This window comes from Carassius auratus, chromosome 35, assembly GCF_003368295.1.
Source record: "Carassius auratus strain Wakin chromosome 35, ASM336829v1, whole genome shotgun sequence".
NCBI classification, from domain to species: Eukaryota; Metazoa; Chordata; class Actinopteri; order Cypriniformes; family Cyprinidae; genus Carassius; species Carassius auratus.
The window spans coordinates 4790908-4813557 of NC_039277.1; the positions used below are offsets into that span (position 1 = coordinate 4790908).

Genomic DNA, 22650 nt, shown 5'->3' on the forward strand with positions numbered 1-22650 from the left:
TTTTGTATCTTTTTTTTTAATTGTAATATTTCTAGAGAGTTTTAGTTTACTCAAAAATTTTTTGCTTTGGAACAATATTTTTTATAAAAATGCTATGCAAATAACTTTTTAAAGTTCATATTCAAATACATTAAATAAACAGTACATGGGATATCATAAACATTAAAATAACAATTAATTAATTATATAAAAATTATCTTATTTTAATGTTTAATAACCAAATATAACCAAATACTAAAATTATATATATATATATATATATATATATATATATATATATATATATATATATATAGATAGATAGATAGATAGATAGATAGATAGATAGATAGATAGATAGATAGATAGATATTTGGCCATCATTGTTTGAAAGTTCCTGACATATTTGATGTATTTGCTTATATTAATTGCATATTTTCTTAAAAAACATCCTTCACAGTGAACCACAGGTACTTGAAACTCAAAATTGTGCTTCTTGCAACACTCACAAAAAACTCCCATGCAGTAGTACTGAAAACATCCAGAACGACGTTGGTGTCTGGATGGCTGACAACTATGTCCACACGCAAAGCAATCGAGTTGACAAGGTCAGGGGTCTCCTGCACATACACGTCATGCTCTTCACATAAGTCCTGCACAGATACGCTGATGTCTTTCTGGACGACTCGATCCAAGTTGCTGAAATGACCTCTAGGGCTGACCCGAGATGACTGTAGGTCGGCATCCAGGGTCAAGTTGTACTTGATATCTGTTTTTATAAAATAAAGTTAAAATGTATCACTTCCTCAAACCATTTGTGTCCATCTCCTAAAAAACTAAGACCCAGACTACAATCAGTATCCTTACCCACTGGCCCCAATGGATTTGCTGGTTTAAATGTTGCTCTGAAACACACTTTAGCTTTGAAGCAGGACACCTGCCTTCTGCTATAGCGACATGGTTTACTCAGGATACTGATCTTGTCAGGGGTAAAGGAAACCTTCGCCAGGACGACTGCAACTCCCCTACTCCTAAAACCATATGAGAGAATTCAAAAATGCATAAACAAAGACACAACCCTTTGACTGATTTATGGCTTTTGGAACAAACAGAAGAGCCCCACAGAAAGCTGATGCTTAGAGGATTGCTGAGGTGAAAATGGGATTCCTGAGGACAGCTAAAGTGATTATTTCCCTGGCCACAAACACATCTACAGTACATATCCCACCAAGACTGAGGCTGTCTCTGCAGCTGTTCTGCACTTAACTCGATTTTTGAAGGTGGGCTGTTAATGAAGTATTACAAATTAACATGGTATTGTGTTACATGGGATGGTATAATCTAGTTTTTTACACCCCTCAAATAATGAAAATCAGTTGAAAATGAAAGCTGATTTTGGTTGGATTTAGCCCCCCCCCCTCATCTTAGATATGATAAATTTTTCAGTTACTCAAGGCTCATTTCACTCCTATATTACTATAGCTTCTATTTCTCTCTTGATAAAAAAAACCCCATCCTGTTCTAGTTACCGGACACTCTCTTTGATAGGGACTGATGTTGGATGATATGTTCAAGTACTATGTTGTCATCTAGAGAAATTTATGTACAGGCTTGTTCATAGAGTGAGTGAAGTGAAAGTGACGTGACATTCAGCCAAGTATGGTGACCCATACTCAGAATTCATGCTCTGCATTTAACCCATCCGAAGTGCACACAAACAGAGCAGTGAACATGCACACACACTGTGAACACACACCCGGAGCAGTGGGCAGCCATTTATGCTGCGGCGCCCGGGGAGCAGTTGGGGGTTCAGTGCCTTGCTCAAGGGCAGCTAAGTCGTGGTATTGAAGGTGGAGAGAGAACTGTACATGCACTCCCCCCACCTACAATTCCTGCCGGCCCGAGACTCGAACTCACAAAGTTTCGATTGCGAGTCCGAATATTTTTAATTCAATTAATAGTTTGTCCTCCCCTTGTGCAGTATTACCTCTAGTTGCGATGAAAGTTTTCGACCAGCTAGAATGGAACCATTTATGGGCTGTTCTATCTGTTTATTTATGGGTTGTACAGGATCTGGGTCTAGGATCGATATAAATATGATATAAGTTCTGTACGCCAACCCAGCAGCCTCTGTTCTCACAGGTTCTGTTTGTTCTAACCCATTCTTCCTACATCGAGGTACTCGCCAGGATTGCCTGCTTTCTCCTCTGTTATTTACTCTATCCTTGGAACTAGGGGTGTTGCGATATACCTGTATTGGCGATAACTGTGATATTCAAAGCAACAATTATTGATATCATGTTAATTTAGTGTGTGACTTATTGTAAAGTGTTAACATTAAAATTTATTCATCATATAGTTTAACTTGACAGTATTTTCTCTCTTGTCATTTCATAGGAGCTTCAGAGAAGACAGAGAAAGCCAAAGTCTTGTACCCTGCATTTATCAGTATCATTAAGTTTGTTGGGAGAAAAAAAAAAAACCTTGTTAAACTAAGTAAAAAATAATTTGACTGACTTGTATAATCGTGATTAAAATGAATGTTCACCCACGTATTAATTTATTTTCTTCAATGATTCCTCTCGCTCCACCAATGGCTACTGGAACAAACTTGATGCATGTGTTTCACTGTATATATGGGATGGGAAACACCCTTGTGCTAAACTGACTACCTTACAACAAAATAGATTAAATGGAGGTCTTTCTTTTACCAAATTTAGACTTTATGCTCAAGCGTTTTTCCTGCGCCCTTTATCAGTTTGATCCTTCATGATCCTGATGCTTCTGTGTATTGGAGAGCAATTGAGGACTCTATTGTTTATCCATATAAATTGAAGCATCTTGTTTTTTAGGGACAGTTAAGCCCCTTTCACACTGCAATTCCAGCAAATACATGGGTAATGTGCCCTGGCAATTGTGCCTGGGTTGATAGATTTTGCACTTTCACAATGTGATTACCCGGAATATGTGACAGCGTTCAGACACAACCCGTAAAGGTCCTGTAATGACATGTGACATCAGGGCATGATGTGTAATGTAAGAGTCGAAAAAGCTAGGCACGTTAAATTTCAATTAAGCTGGTGAACGATCCCAGCTTTAGCGTGGAAAGTGAGGAACTAACTGATCTCTGCTTCATTACAGTTTGCACATATTTGTTCATTGTGAACGTTGATCTTCCTTCAAAACACCTGGTAAAAAAAAGTTGCGCGATAACGTGTATAATTACAACGACACGGCATTAGTTCTGGCTTTTGTTCACACAAAGCTCTTTCCGGAACTGAACCCGGCAATGTTACTAGGTCCCTGACCCGGGACCTATCCTGGAATCAATCCCGGGTAGTGTTTGTTTTCACACAGAAGGCGACCCAGCAATGTTTCCAGCAATTTTCCGGGTCCAACGTGCAGGCACAGCTTACACAGTGTAAATCTCAGTTTGCTCCCATTGTAACCCACCTCCTCTCCACATTTACAACTAGTCACAATATGGCATAGGCATTTGCCTATTTTCCACAATAATAATCTTTCGTCAGACAGTACTCTATTTCATTGTCCGCAATGGACTCATAATAAAGTAGACACTCTGGGAGATATCTATGATGATAGTGGTTTACAATCCTTCCAGAATCTCAAAACTCATTATGTAATGTGCCACCAGGCACCTCCTTTTTAATGTATTTGCGCACTAGATCGGACCTTAGGGCACACGGAACTCTCAACTGCCTATTCACCCTTTGCGAAAACTAATTCTTACCTCTGAGGAATCTCTCTCCTCAGCTTCAGTTATCTATCTCTTTATTTTTGAGCATTCATACAAATCTTTATCTGTTGCAACTGTTTGGACTAAGGATCATTGGAAATTGCTGCATAGGGTTTACTTGACTCCAATTAAATGTGTTGCAAGGGAGGCGTGATTTTGCAAAGTCTGCATCGGGAGAGAGAGAGAATCGGGAGACGAACGGTGAGTGAGTGGGTTAAATGCAAATAACAAATACCTGTGTCTTGTTTCAGTAAACAGCAGGAGAAACAGGAGTGGGTGTGAGAGAGAAGGACTGCTGACTGGTGGAACCTTGACTGAGCTGGAAACCTCAATAAAGTGAAAGTTATTACACAACTGTGTTTATTTTTTTGTGCTGTGTACACAGCTATCTGTTTTGAGAGTGAATATATGAGAATAAAAAAGCCGCAGTCAAGCTGACCCTGTCCTTTTACTTCTCACACAAGAACCTTGTTGCAAAATGTTTATATATGAATCTGTCATTTTCTCCTAAGTGTAATCTCTGTTCGCATGGATCTTTAGGCATATTTTTGCATTTTTTGGGAGTGCCCCTCTCTCTCACCTTTTTGGCTCTCATGGGACCTTATTTGTTGGGTACTGAGATATTTTTGACTATGACTTTTGGGACCTCATCTGGTCCGTACAACAATGATGTTTACTGTTAGCTGCTCTTACAGCAGCAAAAAAGTTGTTAGTCAGCCGTTGGAATTCACCCAATTGACAGACGAACCTGGACTGTGTATTTGTTGGACATTATCTTGATGGAACTCTCAACTTCTCATATACATGGATCTAATGTAAAAACTGTAAATTTATAAATTTTTGTAAAAATTATTTTTGTTGGTCATGTATTTGTATTATTTATTTAATTATTATTTTAATTATTATTATTTATTCTTCTTTTACTTTTATTTTTTTAAGTCTACCAGGGGGTGGGATGGGTTCTAAATTTGCACAGTATTGTTTTTTTTTTTTTTTTTTTTTTTTTCAGAAGAAAATTCAATAAACAGTTGTTAACAAAAAAAAGTGAAAAAAAAAAAAAGAAAATGAAGGCTGATGTATTCAAATTTTCACCAGAGTTGGACCACTTTCCCAAAAGCCCCCACCACAACATCTGGGATAGAGTCTCCATTCATATCTTCACTGGTGTCCAGAGAGCGGCCGAAGAACTTCAGTGCTGGGTCCAGTTTCGTTCCAACAATTTTCTGAAATTGTAAGAATTTTCTGAATTTGGATAATTGCAGATAAATTTAATGTGTGTTGAGGACGTTTGGTTCTACCTGTGAGCTCTGCTTTCTGATGGTTTTTCTGTCTCCATAGTAGATGTAAACGGCACCTTGGCCATTGCCTTCCAGTGGAGCACCAACCACCACATCACTGAAGCCATCCATGTTTAGATCGCGGATGACAGTGATGGCTGTCCCAAACCGAGCATTTTCAGATGCGGAGGATCCCTCTAACCTCCCCTGGTTGCTTAATTTGCCCTGAGAACAATATAAGGCAAGATGGTCTTTTTAGGACCTGCTTTGAGTGAAGATTAGTTTTTTGAACAGTGAAACGGTTTCACTTTGTTAATGGTGAAGAGGTAGACTCTTCCGGTTTCAGATTTCTCCTCGCTCATGTACATCGGAGCTCCGACCAGCAGCAGATCAGTCACAACATCAGCGTCCACATCAACAGAACAGAGAACGCTGCCAAAATAAGAGCCGATCTGCAAACCACAGAATACAATGATCTATGACAGGACTTCCCTGTCTAATGAAACTAAAGCTCATTAAAGGTCACAGAGAGATGTGTTTACCTGATCTCCTTTCTGTGAATCTTCGATGACCGGCTGATTCTGGCTGTTGATACTGTAAACTATGACCTGTCCTCTATGAGCGGCACGAGGAGCACCGGCCACATAAAACTCAGACGAGCCATCAATTACAGACGTGACAGAGTATCCTGAACAAATGACAGGGGAAAATGTTAGGAATTAGTTTAATCACAAATACAGTAAAAACCATCAATATTGATAATGTTATAAATATTATAAAACATAAAATATTACTGTTTTCTATTTGAATATATACGTGTTTCTCAATAAATTAGAATTTCGAGGTAAAAGTTATTTTCAGTAATTTAACTCAAATTGTGAAGCTCATGTATTAAATACATTTAATGCACACAGACTGAAGTAGTTTAAGTCTTTTGGTTCTTTTAATTGGGATGATTTTGGCTCACATTTAAGAAAAGCCCATCAATGAATCTCAACAAATTAAAATACTTCATAAGACCAATAAAGAAAAAAAAATCATTTTTAGTGAATTATTGGCCTTCTGTAAAGTATATTCTTTTACTGTACATGTACTTAATACTTGGTAGGGGCTCCTTTTGCTTTAATTACTGTCTCAGTTCTGCGTGGCATGGAGGTGATCAGTTTGTGGCACTGCTGAGGTGGTCTGGAAGCCCAGGTTTCTTTGACAGTGGCCTTCAGCTAATCTGCATTTTTTGGTCTCTTGTTTCTCATTTTACCCCATAGATTCTCTATGTTCATTACTGGTGAGTCTGCTGGCCAGTCAAGCACACCAATACCATGGTCATTTAACCAACTTTTGGTGCTTTTGGCAGTGTGGGCAGGTGCCAAATCCTGCTGGAACCTTGGTTTCCAAATGAAATACAAAACTTGCTTTCATCTGAAAAGAGGACTTTGGACCACTGGGCAACAGACCAGTTCTTCTTCTCCTTAGTCCAGGTAAGATGCCTCTGACGTTGTCTGTGGTTCAGCAAATTCCTTGATATTGATGCCTTGACCCCAGCCTCAGTCAATTCCTTGTGAAGTTCACTAAAATTATTGAATCGATTTTGCTTGACAATCCTCATAAGGCTGCAGTTCTCTCGGTTGTGTATCTTTTCCTTCCACTCAACTTTCTATTAACATGCTTGGATACAGCACTCTGTGAACAGCCAGGTTCTCTGGCAATGAATGTTTGTGGCTCATCCTCCTTGTGAAGGGTGTCAATGGTTGTCTGCGACCATTTTGAAGGCTCAGGAAGTCTTTGCAGGTGTTTTGAGTTGATTAGCTGATTGGCATGTCAACATATTCTAATTTGTTAAGATAGTGAATTTGTGGATTTTTGTTAAATGTGAGCCAAAACCATCACAATTAAAAGAATTGAAGACTTAAACTACTTCAGTCTGTGTGCACTTTATGTCACAGTGTTTGGGTTGTGTTCCCTGAGTATCCACTAGATGTCCCTAGATGTGTTTACACTCCTGGTGTCTGTTCCCCATGTTTTTTTTTTCTTCTGGCCCTCCGTCCCTCCCCCTGAGCCTCCACCTGTCCGCCTCCCTCCTGGTCTCTTTTTTGTGTCTTGTCGTGGAGCGTCTGGGAGCCGCTCTGCACTGTACTCAGTCATTTCCCCATTAGCGTTTGTCTCTCCCTGTGTATTTATACCCGGTCTGTCGTAGTATGTGTCACGGAGTCTTTGTTGAATGTTTAATTCATGTCCGTCAGTTCTTGCCCTTGCCTTGTGTTCGTGTCTTATTGTTTTATGTTTGGATTTGTTGGATATCGACCCCTGCCTGGACTGTTTACTCTTTGGATTGCCCCTTTAATAAAGACTTACCTGCAATTGGTTCTATCTCCGTGGTTTCCTGTATCACCGATCGTGACAGAAGGACTCCGTCACTGCAAGAGCCAGCGGTATGTCGGCTTATGTCTCCTCCCCAGCCACAGTGCGGGAGAGGAATGGATTGGAAGGAACTTGCCTCGTGGTTTTCCGGGGAACCAGAGGAGGTCGCCGAGGAGGGAGTGGTCGAGAGGATACTCAGCACCGCTTCTCAACCAGGGCCGCCCTTCGACCCGGGGCTCTTGTGGGATGTATTAGAGCCACCGTCTCACCACGGACGGACGGAGAGGAGAGAGGAAGCGCACGTCCGCCACGGTGGCGCCATTGCCCATTATGGGCGCTAGTCCAGTGCCACGAGGCAGGATGGACGCCAACACAGCACCACAACACAAGGCGATCACCAGTCCAGCGCCACGGGGCAAGATGGCCGCCAGCTCAGCGCCAACGCCCAAGATGGCCGCTAACACGTTCTTGGATTACTTTTCCACACTGTCAAAGATCTTAGAGATTCCCAAGACTGTTCACGTCACAGCTGCTGAGCCAGCACCACAGCCCAAGATGGTTGCCAGCCCAGCACCACAGCACAAGATGGCCGCCAATCCAGCGCCACCGCACAAGATGGCCGCCAGCCCAGCACTACAGCACAAAATGGCAGCTAACCCGGCGCCAATGGCCAAGATGTCCGCTCGTCCAGATTCATGGCCCAAGATGGCCGCTAATCCATCGCCACAGCACAAGATGGCTGCCAGCCCAGTGCTACACAGCAAGATGGCCACTCACCCAGCGCAAATGCCCAAGTTGGCCACCGATCCATAACCACGGTCCAAGATGGCCACCCGTCCCGAGTCATGGCCCAGGATGGCCGTCAATCCAGCGCCACAGCCCAAGATGGCCATCAATCCAGCGCCACAGCCCAAGATGGCCGCCAATCCAGCGCCACAGCACAAGATGGCTGCCAGCCCAGTGCTACAGCACCAGATGGCCACCTGTCCAGAGTCATGGCCCATGATGGCTGCTTGCCCAACACCGCTGCACAGAATGACAGTCACAGCTGACCCTCTGGAGTCAAGTCAGGTTCCAGTGGACCCTTCAGAGTCGAGTCAGGTTCCAGTGAGCTCTCCAGAGTCGAGTCAGGTTCCAGTGGACTCTCCAGAGTCGAGTCAGGTTCCAGTGAACTCTCCAGAGTCGAGTCAAGTTCCTGTTGACCCCCCAGAGTCGAGTCAGGTTCCAGTGAACTCTACAGAGTCGAGTCAAGTGTTCGTGGACCCTCCAGAGTCAGGGCTAGTCACCGATGACCTTCCAGAGTCAGGGCTAGTCACCGATGACCTTCCAGAGTCAGGGCTAGTCACTGCTGACCTTCCAGAGTCAGGGCTAGTCACCGCTGACCCTCCAGAGTCAGGGCTAGTCACTGATGACCTTCCTGAGCCAGGGCTAGGTACCATGGACTTTCCAGAGACAAGGCTAGTAACCGTTGATCTTCAAGGACTGAGTCAAGTTACTGGTGATCTTCAAGGACAGAGTCAAGTCACTGGTGATCTTCAAGGACAGAATCAAGTCACTGGTGATCTTCAAGGACTAAGTCAAGTCACTGGTGATCTTCAAGGACAGAGTCAAGTCACTGGTGATCTTCAAGGACTGAGTCAAGTCCCTGTTGATCTTCATGAACAAAGGCAAGTCACCACTGATCTTGATGAACAAAGGCAAGTCACCATTGATCTTCATGAGCAAATACAAGTCACCAATGATCTTCATGTACAAATACAAGTCACCAATGATCTTCATGTACAAATGCAAGTCACCAAGAATCTTCATGAGCAGTGTCGGGTCAGCACCGATCTTCTGGAGTCCAGTATGTACACCATGGGATTGCCAGAGTGTCGTCCTCCCGTTGGTCCGACCACACGGTTGTGGTGGTCTTCAGCTCCGCCCTGGGGGCCTTCGGCCTCGACCTCAAGGATGTGGTGGTCTTCTGCTCCGCCCTGGGGGGCTTCCGACTTGACCACAAGGTTGTGGTGGTCTTCTGCTCCGGCCTGGAGGGCTTCCGCCCTGACCACATGGTTGTGGTGGTCTTCTGCTCCACCCTAGAGGGCTTCCACCTTGACCACAGGAGTGTGGTGGTCTTCTGCTCTGCCCTGGGGGACTCTGGCCTCGATCACAAGGTTGTGGTGGTCTTCTGTTCCACCATGGTGGGCGCCACGTGATGTCCTTTATGGACTTATGTTTTGTGTTTCTTGTTTTCTGTTATGTTTTCTGTCTGTTCCCCTCTGTTAGCCTGGCCCTCCGTCCCTCCCCCTGAACCTCCTCCGGTCCTCCTCCCTCCTGGTCTCCCTGTTTCGTGTTTACACTCCTGGTGTCTGTTCCCCATGTTTTTTTTTTCTTCTGGCCCTCCGTCCCTCCCCCTGAGCCTCCAGCTGTCCGCCTCCCTCCTGGTCTCTGTTTTGTGTCTTGTTGTGGAGCGTCTGGGAGCCGCTCCGTAGAGGGGGTGTACTGTCACAGTGTCTGGGTTGTGTTCCCTGGGTATCCACTAGATGTCCCCCTTCCCCACGGTGTCTGTCACTTTATGAACCTCACATCCTCTGCTTAATTATTGCACCCAGCTGTCACTAGTTACCTATCATTGCACTCAGTAATTTCCCCATTAGCGTTTGTCTCTCCCTGTGTATTTATACCCGGTCTGTCGTAGTATGTGTCACGGAGTCCTTGTTGAATGTTTAATTCATGTCCTTCAGTTCTTGCCCTTGCCTTGTGTTCGTGTCTTCTTGTTTTTTTTGTGTTTGGATTTGTTGGATATCGACCCCTGCCTGGACTGTTTACTCTTTGGATTGCCCCTTTAATAAAGACTTACCTGCAATTGGTTCTATCTCCATGGTTTCCTGTATCACCGATCGTGACACTGTATTTATTTAATACACGAGTTTCACAATTTGAGTTGAATTACTTTTCTTCAACATTCTAATTTATTGAGATGCACCTGTATTTGAAATTGTAATTTATTTATCTGATCAATGCTGAATTTTAAGCATCATTACTCCAGTCTTCAGTGTCACATGAACCTTCAGAATTAATTATAATATACTGATTTGATGCTCAAGAAACATTTATTATTATCAGTGTGGAAAACATATTTTTGTATTAATTTATAAAAAATAAAAATCCTACAGACCCCAAAAATTTTAACTGTAGCAGAAATGTGAATATAAAGCTACATGACTTTTTATTTGCTTTTTATAATGAAAATGACTTTACAGTTCATTTTCTGGCTGGCTCACCAAGTAGTGAGCTGTGGTTTCTGTCATCCAGGATTTTCTCAAAAGCATTTTTGAGGAAAATATGTGATTTCTCAGCTGTTTGATGGACGATGGTCCCGCTCCATCCATACGCTCCAACAGCACCCAGCATGATCACATCCTGTGGGATAAAATGCCACCCGTCATTCCTTCATTTCTTGTAAATCAGCATGGTACATTACAAATTAACTCAATCAGATATTTTGAAAGATTACTGACACCTTCTTATTGGTCTGGTGTGCGCTGAATCCAACTTGGGACATCTCCAGTTGAAATTCCTGACCTTGACTGGTGCCTCAAATCAAACAAGTCTAAACCATCAAATGCTTATCATAATTTAAAGCTGTATTTTAGTTTTAAAAAGTGACCTGTTGTCACTGGATGAACAAATGTATTATTCAATTTGGCATACATGAATGCAAGATTTACCCTCTATGTTAAAGATTCTTTCCCCCAGAGATTCTGCGATATTGATTAGTGCTTCCTCTGATGACACATTGAACATGTAGTTCTCTGTTGGAGTGCTAGCGATCAATTCAATCTCCTTGATGAATATTTGAATATCAGCACTTTGCTTGAGAATCTGTGTAATTTCATAGATGACAGTAATACACCAAATTCAAATTTTACTGTCTATTAAAAATACCTAAACAAACTTAAAACTTAAAGGGGTCATATGATGTGATGTAAAATTTTCCTTTCCCTTTGGAATGTTACAAGCTCTTGGTGCATAAAGAAGATCTGATAAGTTGCAAAAACTAAAGTCTCAAATCCAAAGAGATGTTCTTTTCAAATCTTCACACAAAGAAAGAAGGCATGGTTTCAGTAACCGCAGTTAGTGTTGAAGCAGTCATGTCAGGGAGATGCTGTGTTCTGTATATCTAGACGAAAGCAAAATCACTTTATTTGGCCTTCCGAAAGAATCTTTGGCCTTCCAGAATCTTTAAGATTACTTCCAACAGAACAACAATGCATTTTATGGATGACTGTTTCGTGAACCTAGGAGAGGAGGTCATTCTGACTTTGCTACAACAATCTGACGCTTCTAAATCAGCTAGTCTAAGAATGTTTTGTTATTAGTTTAAGTATTTGCTAATGAATGTTCAAATGCAGAGTTTTGTGCGTTGTGTGTGTGTGTGTGTGTGTGTGAATGTGAATGCACGCACTGAGAGGGAGAGAGAGAGAGAGAGAGAGAGAGAGGGAGAGAGGGAGAGAGAGGGAGAGAGAGAGAGAGATGGTCACACGGTGGAGTCAGCTGTCTTAACCGTGCGTGGCTTGTGTACTTTAAACACATACTAGCTTCATCACTGTGTCTGTCATGTTAAATTTATTTTTAAAGATGAAGCTCGCGATTATGGAAAGGAGCATTACATTTCTGACGAGTGCTTGCGGTGTTCGGCCAATCACAATGCACTGGGTCAGTTGGCCAATCAGAGCAGACTGCGCTTGTCAGAAGGAGGGACTTTGTAGAAAACTACGTGTTTGAGAGAGACGGTGCATAGAGGACCTACAATAATGTACAGTTTTTGAAAAATAATGTTTTTTTTTTTTTTTACATTAAAGCACATTGTCAGCATATTCTGTTACACCAAATACACAAAGAAATTATCTTTAAAAAAGCATCATATGACCCCTTTAAAACAAAACACCTTTAATTCAAGACATATTCTGCAAATTAAAATCCAAAAAAATAAAATAAATAAAAACTGTAAAACTGGGTAGCTTAATAAAACAGTGATTCTCAATACTCATTTTATTTCATAATATGGTCTCATATAATACTGTAGATGAAAAATTATTAACATTAAAGTTTACATTTTATTAATGTAATGCTTTTTTTTCATGCTGATCTCTCTCACTCACAGCAATGCCAAAGCGAATGATGCCCTCTCTTTTGCATCTCTCAATGACCTCTTGACCTATATAACCATCAGCAGATTCTCCATCTGTTACCACAACCAACACCTTAGTGGCACCGGGACGGCCACCTTTTTCTGGTAGGAAAGCTGTCTGTCTGAAACACAAACAATCACAAAATGTGTTTTTTTTTCACAAACAAACAAACAAACAAATAAATACATAAAAATAGTTTGTAGGGGATGGGATACCTGACATTGTCAAGTGCTGCAAAAGTATTGGTTACTATTCCAGTTTTTTGCTCAATAACAGAAGCTGCTGAAAGAAGTTTTTCTTTATTTTGGTCAGAACTAAAATTATAATGAAAGGACAAATCCTTTGAATACTGCATAATACAGACCTAAAAAAAAAAATCCAAAGTAAGTCATATCATATGAATAAAATAAATAAATTGGATCACAATACGCTGAATTGCAGTACTTACTCTGGTTTTATCTGGTCCAATATCAAGATTTTCCAAAAGCTTAATGAGAAAGTTTATAACGTCAGGCCATGGATATATACTGTTTGATCCATCCAAAACAATGGCAACATCCATGGGCCCACCACAAGCTGAATGAGAAATTCAGATCAAGAATGATTAACTTAATCAATTATTTTATACATTTCTGACAATCCAAAATAAGATGTACTTTGAAGGGCAGGAGAGAAGGATGACTGAAGCGTAAACTGTGGGTTTACTACAATACAGACTCCTGGGTAAAAGTAATGACTGCCACAGCGCTGAGCCCACAGAGGACCACATGTCTGAAACACACATTTATACTGAACTTTATACAGTTTAATACATGGAAGAGCCTATTGAGTATGAAAACACCTGAATGAATGCTTTTAAAAGGGAAAACGAGCCCCCTGATGATGACACAATGCTACTACAACATACCATCGTTCCTTTAGGTTCAGCTAATGGAGTGAGAGTCAGGCCCAGACTCATGTTGGCGTTGATGCTCTGCACACCATCTATGCTGACAGAGTCTGCGAAGACACAGATATATTTACATGACAATTTGGAATCTAAATCTCAGTTCAACAGAACTTTTTTTTAAATGGATTTTAAAGGACCCCCTTACAAAAAAGAACTATGGTGTCGGTAAAACAATAGGCAAGTGCAAAAACACATGGTTATACCACAGTACTTTTTATAACATCATTATTATTTCAGATAAAGAGAAATTGACCTGCAAGGTTTAGTTTTTGGCAGCTGGCTCCTCCGGAAGCACTAATGTCACACTTATAGAGACTTCCTTTTCTATTCTGAGGGTATCCGCTCCAGGGTGAACCCACCAGCAGCCTGAGCAGAAACAACCATTTCTCTATGCACTCAAAGAAATTATGCAAACAGTCTTTGCTGCATACAATTTTTATTTATTTATTTATTTATTTAGAATTTTGTGTTTATGATATTACAGCAATAATTCAACCAGAAATTAAAATTTGCTGAAAATTAATCTTAAGGCAATTCAAGAAGTAAAGGAGTTTGCTGCTTTATCAGAACAGATTTCAGAACTGAAGAAAGAAACTCATCTACACCGTAGACGGCCTGAAGGGCATATATTTTCAGCAAATTTTCATTTTTGGGTGAACTATTCCTTTAAGATTGGTTATGCCAAATAATGCTCCTTTAAAAAATATGACAATTCCTGGTATTTCAGACAGGAAATAGTAATTAACAAAGTTGTTGTTGTCTAATTTTTCCAGTTTAATCTGTGTGTTAGAAAAATATGTTTGTGTGTGTATGTGTATGTGTGACATATCTTACCATTTTCTTTGATTATTGCTTAACTGTTGTACAGTGTAGCCAAACTCTTCTTCCGCAACACCTGAGAAGATTTTAGCTCCTGCAGTCCCCACATTAAAACCCTGAGTGTGAGCAATACAGAAACCTGTGGGAAAAGTTAGACATTCTCAGTAGTGATTTCATATATATATATATATATATATATATATATCATGGACTATAATTGGAATGACGGTTAGCCATCGGATTCAGTAATGTTACTGGGCAGACGGACAGTTCAAAATCAACTAAACCGGCAGGAATAGGACAGGCAGATTGATGGAAGCTGAAGCCGATGTAAAGGGTGTTAAAATGTTTATTCAATAATTAATTGAAAACTGATACCTCCCTATTTTTTTTAATGTGAACACCAATAGTTCAGAATCAGTTCACCGCCACGCCAGCGGATGGCCCTTGAGCGCTCCTGTGAAGCACACTATAGAGACTAGTTTTTTCCCGGGTGCAATCTCAGAAGTAAACTGATGCACCAAAGGAACGACACTCATTTTCCAAAAGAAGCTTTCAGATTTGAGTTTTAGTGAGCTGCAGACTGTTGCAAGTTCGATAGATGACGGTCGTAAAACTTATCAGGTAGCAGATCTAAGTGAACCCGAACTTTATGACCTAATTGTCGACTACATCAGAAGTGATGAGTTAAAAGCTGCAGAAGATGAGGGCATGACTCAACTTCTCCTCCTTTCTGACCTACTTAATGATGTGCTATCAGCTGCAGGAACCAGAGCCGCTGAATCGGGTAATGTGGCACCTGTCTTGATGGGAGATTCACCAACACAGCAACAGGGTCACACTCCAACTGATGACGATGGAGAAGTTTGCACACAACCGTTACACATGGACAGAGACATTCGCACACAATCATTACGCGTGAACACAGAGACTGACATGCACTCATCATTTCAGGGCAGAGAAACCTATGCACTTACCAGAGAAGGCACCTCATCAACACCTGGTATGCCAGACCAAATTGGTGCTGCTCCTTTGGGTAGGATGAACTCATCTAACATTTCTGACCATGTTGTAAGATTGTCTGATGTTTCAGCTTTGTTACCACGTAGAGAGTTTAAGTTGTATGGTGGTCAAATTTGTGATACAGGCTGTGACATGTCTTTCAATTGTCTCTGTAAGCAAATGGATCAAGGGTTGCAGGAGGGTTTCAGTGAGTCTGAGATTATCAAAGCAGTCCTTAAGATAACAAAACCTGGTACATTCAGAGAGATGTTGGTTAATAAGGATGACCTCACTACTGATGGTTTGAAAAGATTTCTGCGCTCTCACATTAGAGACAAAAATGTAACTGAACTTTTTCAAGAGCTAACTCGTGCTAGACAAAATGACAAAGAAAGCCCACAACAGTTTCTTTACCGAATAATGGGCCTGAAGCAGCGTGTTCTTTTTGAGTCACAACAACCTGTTGTAGGTTTTAGCTATAACAAAGAGCTCGTTCAGGGCACTTTCATTCACACACTTTACCAGGGGTTAAATGAGAGGAACAGCCATGTCAGACGTGATCTTAAACCTTTTCTCTCAGACATGCAGGTTAGTGACGACTTGCTCTTGGAAGAAATAACAAAATCAACAGCTGAAGAAGAAGGGCGATTGAAAAGACTGGGTTCAGTAGGTAAAAGCAGACCAGTTACTGTAAGCACAGCTCAGAACTCCCGAAGTGAACTGAACACCCCGACAAAAGTTGACGCTGAGTTGCAAGCAAACCGTGATGCGATCAAAGAATTAACTGCTCAAGTTTCTTCTCTAACCAAGCATCTAGCCCAGATGTCCACCCCCACTGAGGCTGTGAAGCTGAAAGACTGCCACTCACCTACTGACCGCACACAACCACCATGGTCTGAGACCAGAGGTAAATGCAATGACTGTGTACAAAAAAACAATACCAACTGTGTTCACTGCTTTGTTTGTGGCCAGGCAGGACATCGCGCCATTGGCTGTCTCCAACGAAGGTTGTCGGGAAACGGGAAGAGGTCGCTGGAGAGGGGCAGCCAGTGATCCTAAGCAGTGATGAGCCCCGAGAAAAGGTCAAAACACCTAAACACTCAAACTTACAGTACCAGTCAGACCCAAAGAAAAGAGTAGCTCAACTCATTGGTAAGCGATGCATGGTCTCATGTTCCATCAATGGGGTACCTCTTCAGATGCTGCTTGATTCAGGGGCACAAGTGACCATGGTGAGCAAATCGTGGATTGAACAAGCACTACCCTGTATAAAAATACAGCCACTTGGATCGTTATTTGATCATTCCCTTGAAATTTCTGCTGCTAATAATACTCAGGTTCCCTTTGATGGATGGGCAGAGATTGATCTTCAGATATGCAGCCAGCGTCATGGGCGCCTTACAATCAGAGTGCCACTGCTTATCAGTCGTGACTGCAATTACCCTCTTTTAGGTAGTAATGTAATTGCGGAGATGATCAAAGCAAACATTGATCAGGACGATATTGTTAATGTAACTGAAATACTGAAAGAAGCTTTGAGTGTCAGTGACAGTACCGTGGAAGCATTAGTCTTCACTCTCCAGACCATTAGACCCACGGAGATGCCACAGTGTAATGTACGCCTTGGCAAGAAAGGTGTAAATATCCCTTCAGGCAAGATCCGTGAAGTCCAGTGTAGAATTCGAGGATGGAACAGTGGAGGTACGATAATGTTTCAGCCAATCCCTGAGAATCATTGCCCGGAGGGTCTAGAATTGTTCCCAGCTTTAGTTGATGTTCCTGTTGGCTCATCCAAGCGCATCAAAATCCCGATTCAGAACTCGACAAAACATGACATCTATCTTGCAAAGAAAACCGTTCTTGGTACTCTTGAAGATATACTTGATCTTAAACCAATCCCTCGTTCCTCCATAAATGGTGAGCCAACGCCTCAGAATACAGCCCACTTGTGTGCAGCTCAATTGTGTACTCATGAGCAGACTTTGAGAAAAAAATAAATGCATAAACCCACACACATGACCAAAGACAAATGGCATCCTCCTGTTGACTTGTCTCATCTAGCTGAGGAAGAGCAGGAGATTGCGAAATGTATGTTATCCGACCAGTCAGATGTCTTTGCTAAAGATGACACCGATATTGGTTGCATTTCTGACTTACAACTTAAAATCTACTTAAAAGATGATACACCAGTCCAAAGGTCCTACAACGCAGTCCCAAAGCCCTTGTATAGAGAGGTTAAGGAACATGTTCAAAAGCTGCTAGATCATGGATGGATTAGAAAGTCTGTATCACCTTAGTCCTCTCCCGTGGTCTGCGTAAGGAAAAAAGATATGAGCCTACGCCTTTGTGTTGATTTTCGTGGACTTAACAGCAAAACTATCCCCGACCGTCACCCCCTTCCACGTATTCAGGACCTATTAGATAGCCTGCGAGGTTACTCATGGTTTTCCATACTTGACCAGGGCAGTGCATATCACCAGGGCTTTGTTGAGGAGAACTCCAGGCACCTGACAGCTTTCAGCATGCCTTGGGGATTGTATGAGTGGATCCGTCTTCCTTTTGGCCTTTCCAATGCGCCGGCGGCTTTCCAAAGATGTATGGAAGGTGTGTTGAGTGGTCTGAGGGATGAATGCTGTTTTCCCTACTTAGACGATGTTCTCTGCTTTTCCAATCCTTTCAGGACCACGTCAAAGATTTGAAGAGAGTCTTTTGCCGCTTACGGGAGCATGTTGTAAAATTACGACCAAAGAAGTGTGAATTATTTAAACGGCAAGAGCGGTATGTTGGGCGCCTAGTTACAAGTGAAAGCATTCAAGTCGATCCCAAGGACTTGGAAGCAGTGATGCAATGGAAGGAGAGGGAACCAAAGAATGTTGGAGAAGTAAGAGCTCTTTTGGGATTTTTGGGCTACTATCGGTCCTTCATTCAGGATTTTTCCTGAATAGCCCGACCACTGTTTAAGCTTCAAGAGTGTCCCGAGGCGTCTGGAGAGAAATCTATCGAAACTAGGACAACTAAGCAAAGTATAAAAAAGGGTCAGCTGCCATCCAAGACACCAGTCCAGTGGACCCCTGAACACCATGCCGTGGTTGCTTCCCTTGTCGACATGTTGACCACCTTTCCTATCTTGGCATACCCAGACTTTAATTTACCTTTTGTCCTTCACACCGACGCATCCAATGAAGGTCCGGGGGCGGTACTCTATCAGGATAGAACACTGCTTCAGATGCTACGGACACTGTCAGAGGAAAAGAAATCTGAATGGAAAGACCACTTACCACACATAGTGCATGCATACAATTGTTCGAGATATGAAGCCACAGGGTATTCACCATTTTTTCTCCTCTTTGGAAGGGCCCCAAGTTGCCCATTGATTTGATTTTTAGCCTGGATCCTGAGCCACAGACTGAAACCCGTCAGGAATTTACACAGAAGTGGGCTTCCCGGATGCAGGAGGCATACAAGATCGCCTCTGAACATAGTAAAAAGAGCTCTGCAAAAGGGAAAAAAATACTATGATCGTGATGTCAGAGGAAGTGTGCTTCAGCCAGGTGATCGTGTGCTTGTACGCAACCTGTCAGAGAGGGGCGGGCCCGGCAAACTCCGTCCTTACTGGGAGAACAAGGTTCACCGTGTTGTTGAGAGGATGGGAGTTGGTCCTGTGTATCGAATTCAAGCTGAAACTGGTGATCGCACTCTACGTGTCTTGCATAGTAATCTTCTTTTGCCTGTGAATGATCTGCCTATTGAACATAATGGAGAGGACAATCGGACACGGAAACAACAAAGGCAGAGGCAACATCACAAGAAGAGCCAACATCACAGGTCTGATACCTTAGAGCACGACTCCAGTGATTCAGGGGATGAGGAAGAATATGCTTGTAATCCCAGACCAGTCCCAGTATATGAAAGGGGAAAAGCCACTCTCAAACAGTCCCATCATGAGCCAGGTAGTGATCTACAAGTAGCGGCACCAGAGTTTCATCCGGAACACCATAGAGCTGAGCCAGATAACCCTCAAACATATGAGCAACCACTCCGGTTTGTGACACCAGAATCAGAGCAAGTACTGGCTGACCTGTTGCCATCTCTGGAAACTCAGGAACAAGTAGACGACTACATAGCTGGAAGAAGTAATGAGGATACTGACCTGGGAGTGGAGCCGGTTGCACAGCCAATGAATGGGGAAGACATCACCCTGCGGAGGTCTGCACGGGTAGTAAAGCCAAAGGAGTTGTTCACATATAATCAGATGGGACAACCCACATACCTACCTTGGAGACCAGGAGCGAATGCAATGCACACCTGTGTACTGTACCCTATTCATGCTTAACCTGTCATACCTGATGCCTCTCACTATCCTTCTCCACTTGTGTGGGCATATTAGACTTAAGAAAGGACAAATGAGGCAGGACTGTTGACATTCAAATACTTACCTGTCCTTTGATCAGACTGATAGCTCTTTTCTCTTATCTTCAGAAAAAGAAATGTTCTTCTATTCTGTTGGGTTAGTTCTGGATGCCCAGAGGCATCTCTTAAAGCAGGGGAGAGTGTAAAGGGTGTTAAAATGTTTATTCAATAATTAATTGAAAACTGATACCTCCCTATTTTTTTTTAATGTGAACACCAATAGTTCAGAATCAGTTCACCGCCACGCCAGCGGATGGCGTTTGGGCGCTCCTGTGAAGCACACTATAGAGACTAGTTTTTTCCCGGGTGCAATCTCAGAAGTAAACTGATGCACCAAAGGAACGACACTCATTTTGTCTGTCTCTTTATTTATTCACAGGTAAAATAATATGCACTTTAAACAGTCTTCTGATTGTTCACATGACTATAGGAAGGTTTATGAATGTAATTGTGAAGTGTTTTGAGTAACTTTGTCATGCTCTAATGTGTTTTATACAAATTGAATTAACTCGAGGGTCTTAAATGCAAACGATTTATTGTTTAGTAAATGCATTCAAAAGTATTGTTATACAGCATTGTGGTGATGTTTGAGTGCATTGGAAGTGCAAGGGTGCGTGTTATTTTTGTGTTTTAATTGAGTAGTTGAGTATATCTGTTGCATTAACAATTCAATCGCCATTTTGAGTGCTTTGCGCACACGCTTAATGAATGACACGAGTCAATCTGGGTGAAGTGGTGTATGTAAAATGGTGTTGGATTTTAGTTTATACATTCTGTGTGTTTAAGTGACACATTTGTCATCTTTCTAGTAATGAGTGACATTTATGTGAATCTTTATTGATTTATTTTGTACACACTCTTCATTCCACATAATATGTATATTATATATTGCCCTTATGTGAAACAGGCTATGGAATGCAAGTGTGTATGTATTCATATATCTTATGTGTACACCATAAGTTAATGTGCAGATTAAGTTATTTTTGTATGTAACTAAAGTAGTGTTTACAATTACTAAAGTTTTAAAATCTCAGAAGTAAACTGATGCACCAAAGGAACGACACTCATTTTGTCTGTCTCTTTATTTATTCACAGTGTTTTCACAGATACACAGTGCTTCACTGCCTGTGTGTCCTTTGCTGCCAGCCCAGATATCCCCTAGGTCTGAGGCCGGTAACACCGACAGTTCAGTGACATTTTCTTGACAGGAAGATAAATCACACCCAGTCTCATTAATTAACATTGGACAGATAGATGATCAGACTCATTAACAGACACTGGACTGACAAAATGTTCGTAATCAGACTTATTGCTGACAGAAACCAGATTGGTTGACAGTTAAAAATCAGCTTCAACAGCTACATTCATACATACAGACCATTCAAAACCAAGTGCATTGACTAAAACTGGACTGGTGTACATTTCAGTGAGTAAAATGAAACAGGCAGACAATTCACAGTAAGACTCATTTGTTTAAACAGGACAGACAGATGGTTCAAATTCAGACACATTGACTGAAACTGAATATACAGATGGTTCATTAATATTCTCTTTGGCAACTACAGGGTTAACAACTTAATAGGGCCTACAGAAAGTTCGTTTAATGTATCCTTGACAGTCAGGAAGCTCACAGGAAACATCCTCAGGTGTGACAGACAAGGCTGAGTGTTCAAAACCAGCTTGGCTGGTTCAGTACTGGTAGAGAGTTCACCGATGGCCTCCATAGCTGTTACAAGACTGGCACAGAGATCACAGATGGCATTTACAGCCAGAACAGAACAGGACAAGAGTTTATAAGTGGATACCACTGACACCTCTGGAAGACCTGGAGCAAGCACTGCCATCTCTGGAAGTTATTTGGTAGTGTATGCAGCCCAAACACAACAAAAAGTGATCCCCATCATGGGGAGTGCTTCAGACAGGGGAATCAGTTCAGTAACAGGAGGGCTAGAGTGGGTTTGGGGATACCAGCTGCGTGTGCAGATACCAGCTGCATGTGCAAAGACAAGTGGTGCATCCCTCACACTGGATACCAGACTGGGATACCGAAGGGGTTACCTTGATAATCTGGGAGCAACAGACAGGATGTGACTCTGGACAAATTGCTAAAACGTGACATTACTCTGGATGAGCAGCTGTGATATGACGAGACTCAAGTCATACCACCTAAATCGGGGTATTGCCTGCCCGAGACTCAAACCCACAACCCTAGGGTTAGGAGTCAAGCTCTCTAACCACTAGGCCATGATGTACCTGAAGGGAAAAAGTCCACTAGGCCACGACTTTTCCCTGAGGATGGCTGATTGCTGGGAGATGAATAATTTAGATCATACTGATCCGTTTGTTTACCTTCGCGAGGACTGAGTGTCGGAATTAATCAGCGTTTGCCTCAGACTTAAAATACGGTCATATTTCCGATGGAGGTATTGTATGCACGACCAAAGATGAGTGGCTGCCGGGGAAAATTGGAGGTCGCCGTGACTTTGCCAAGTACGACATGTTCCGGGATCAACATCTTTTGTATATCCTGGATCAACATTATTATTAAAAGTATAGATTTAACCCAGTCCCTACCCCTAAACCTAACCCTACCCATAATTTTTTCCTAAAATCAGTAGGAAATTATAGCTGATTAACAAGAGTGTAGTATCACCTAACCCTGATTTTAAGCCTAAAACAGATATTTCCTGAAAAGTTATATCTGAATTCTGATTGATTGGAATGTTGTTCCAAGATCAACAAGCTGCGGCGTCGCCAAGAGCGCGTGGCTGGCCGAGCAGAGAAGGGGCAATACTGGGGCCGGCATATTGGCCGGAGAACTGAAAAAATCCCAGTATGATTTCGTCATTTTATGGGAGAAGCTGAGTCTGAAACGTACTGGCAAAAGGTGCAAACCGAATGCTGATAAACCGTCAACGGATA

The 22650-nt window shown here is 42.0% G+C and overlaps 1 protein-coding gene across 1 annotated transcript in view; it reads right to left on the reverse strand.

Annotated features, from left to right (window-relative positions):
* LOC113054094 (integrin alpha-2-like) overlaps positions 1-22650 on the reverse strand; it is a 44123-nt gene that overhangs the window by 10627 nt on the left and 10846 nt on the right. The window contains exons 2-17 of the mRNA XM_026219412.1: positions 14332-14455; positions 13751-13863; positions 13456-13547; positions 13205-13319; positions 12997-13124; positions 12764-12912; positions 12519-12669; positions 11085-11238; positions 10877-10950; positions 10638-10776; positions 5556-5701; positions 5322-5465; positions 5035-5238; positions 4829-4959; positions 847-1010; positions 489-748 (exon numbers count right to left, since the gene is read on the reverse strand). Coding sequence (XP_026075197.1) covers positions 489-748; positions 847-1010; positions 4829-4959; positions 5035-5238; positions 5322-5465; positions 5556-5701; positions 10638-10776; positions 10877-10950; positions 11085-11238; positions 12519-12669; positions 12764-12912; positions 12997-13124; positions 13205-13319; positions 13456-13547; positions 13751-13863; positions 14332-14455 — 2288 coding nt within the window. The remainder of the gene's footprint in view (positions 1-488; positions 749-846; positions 1011-4828; positions 4960-5034; positions 5239-5321; positions 5466-5555; positions 5702-10637; positions 10777-10876; positions 10951-11084; positions 11239-12518; positions 12670-12763; positions 12913-12996; positions 13125-13204; positions 13320-13455; positions 13548-13750; positions 13864-14331; positions 14456-22650) is intronic.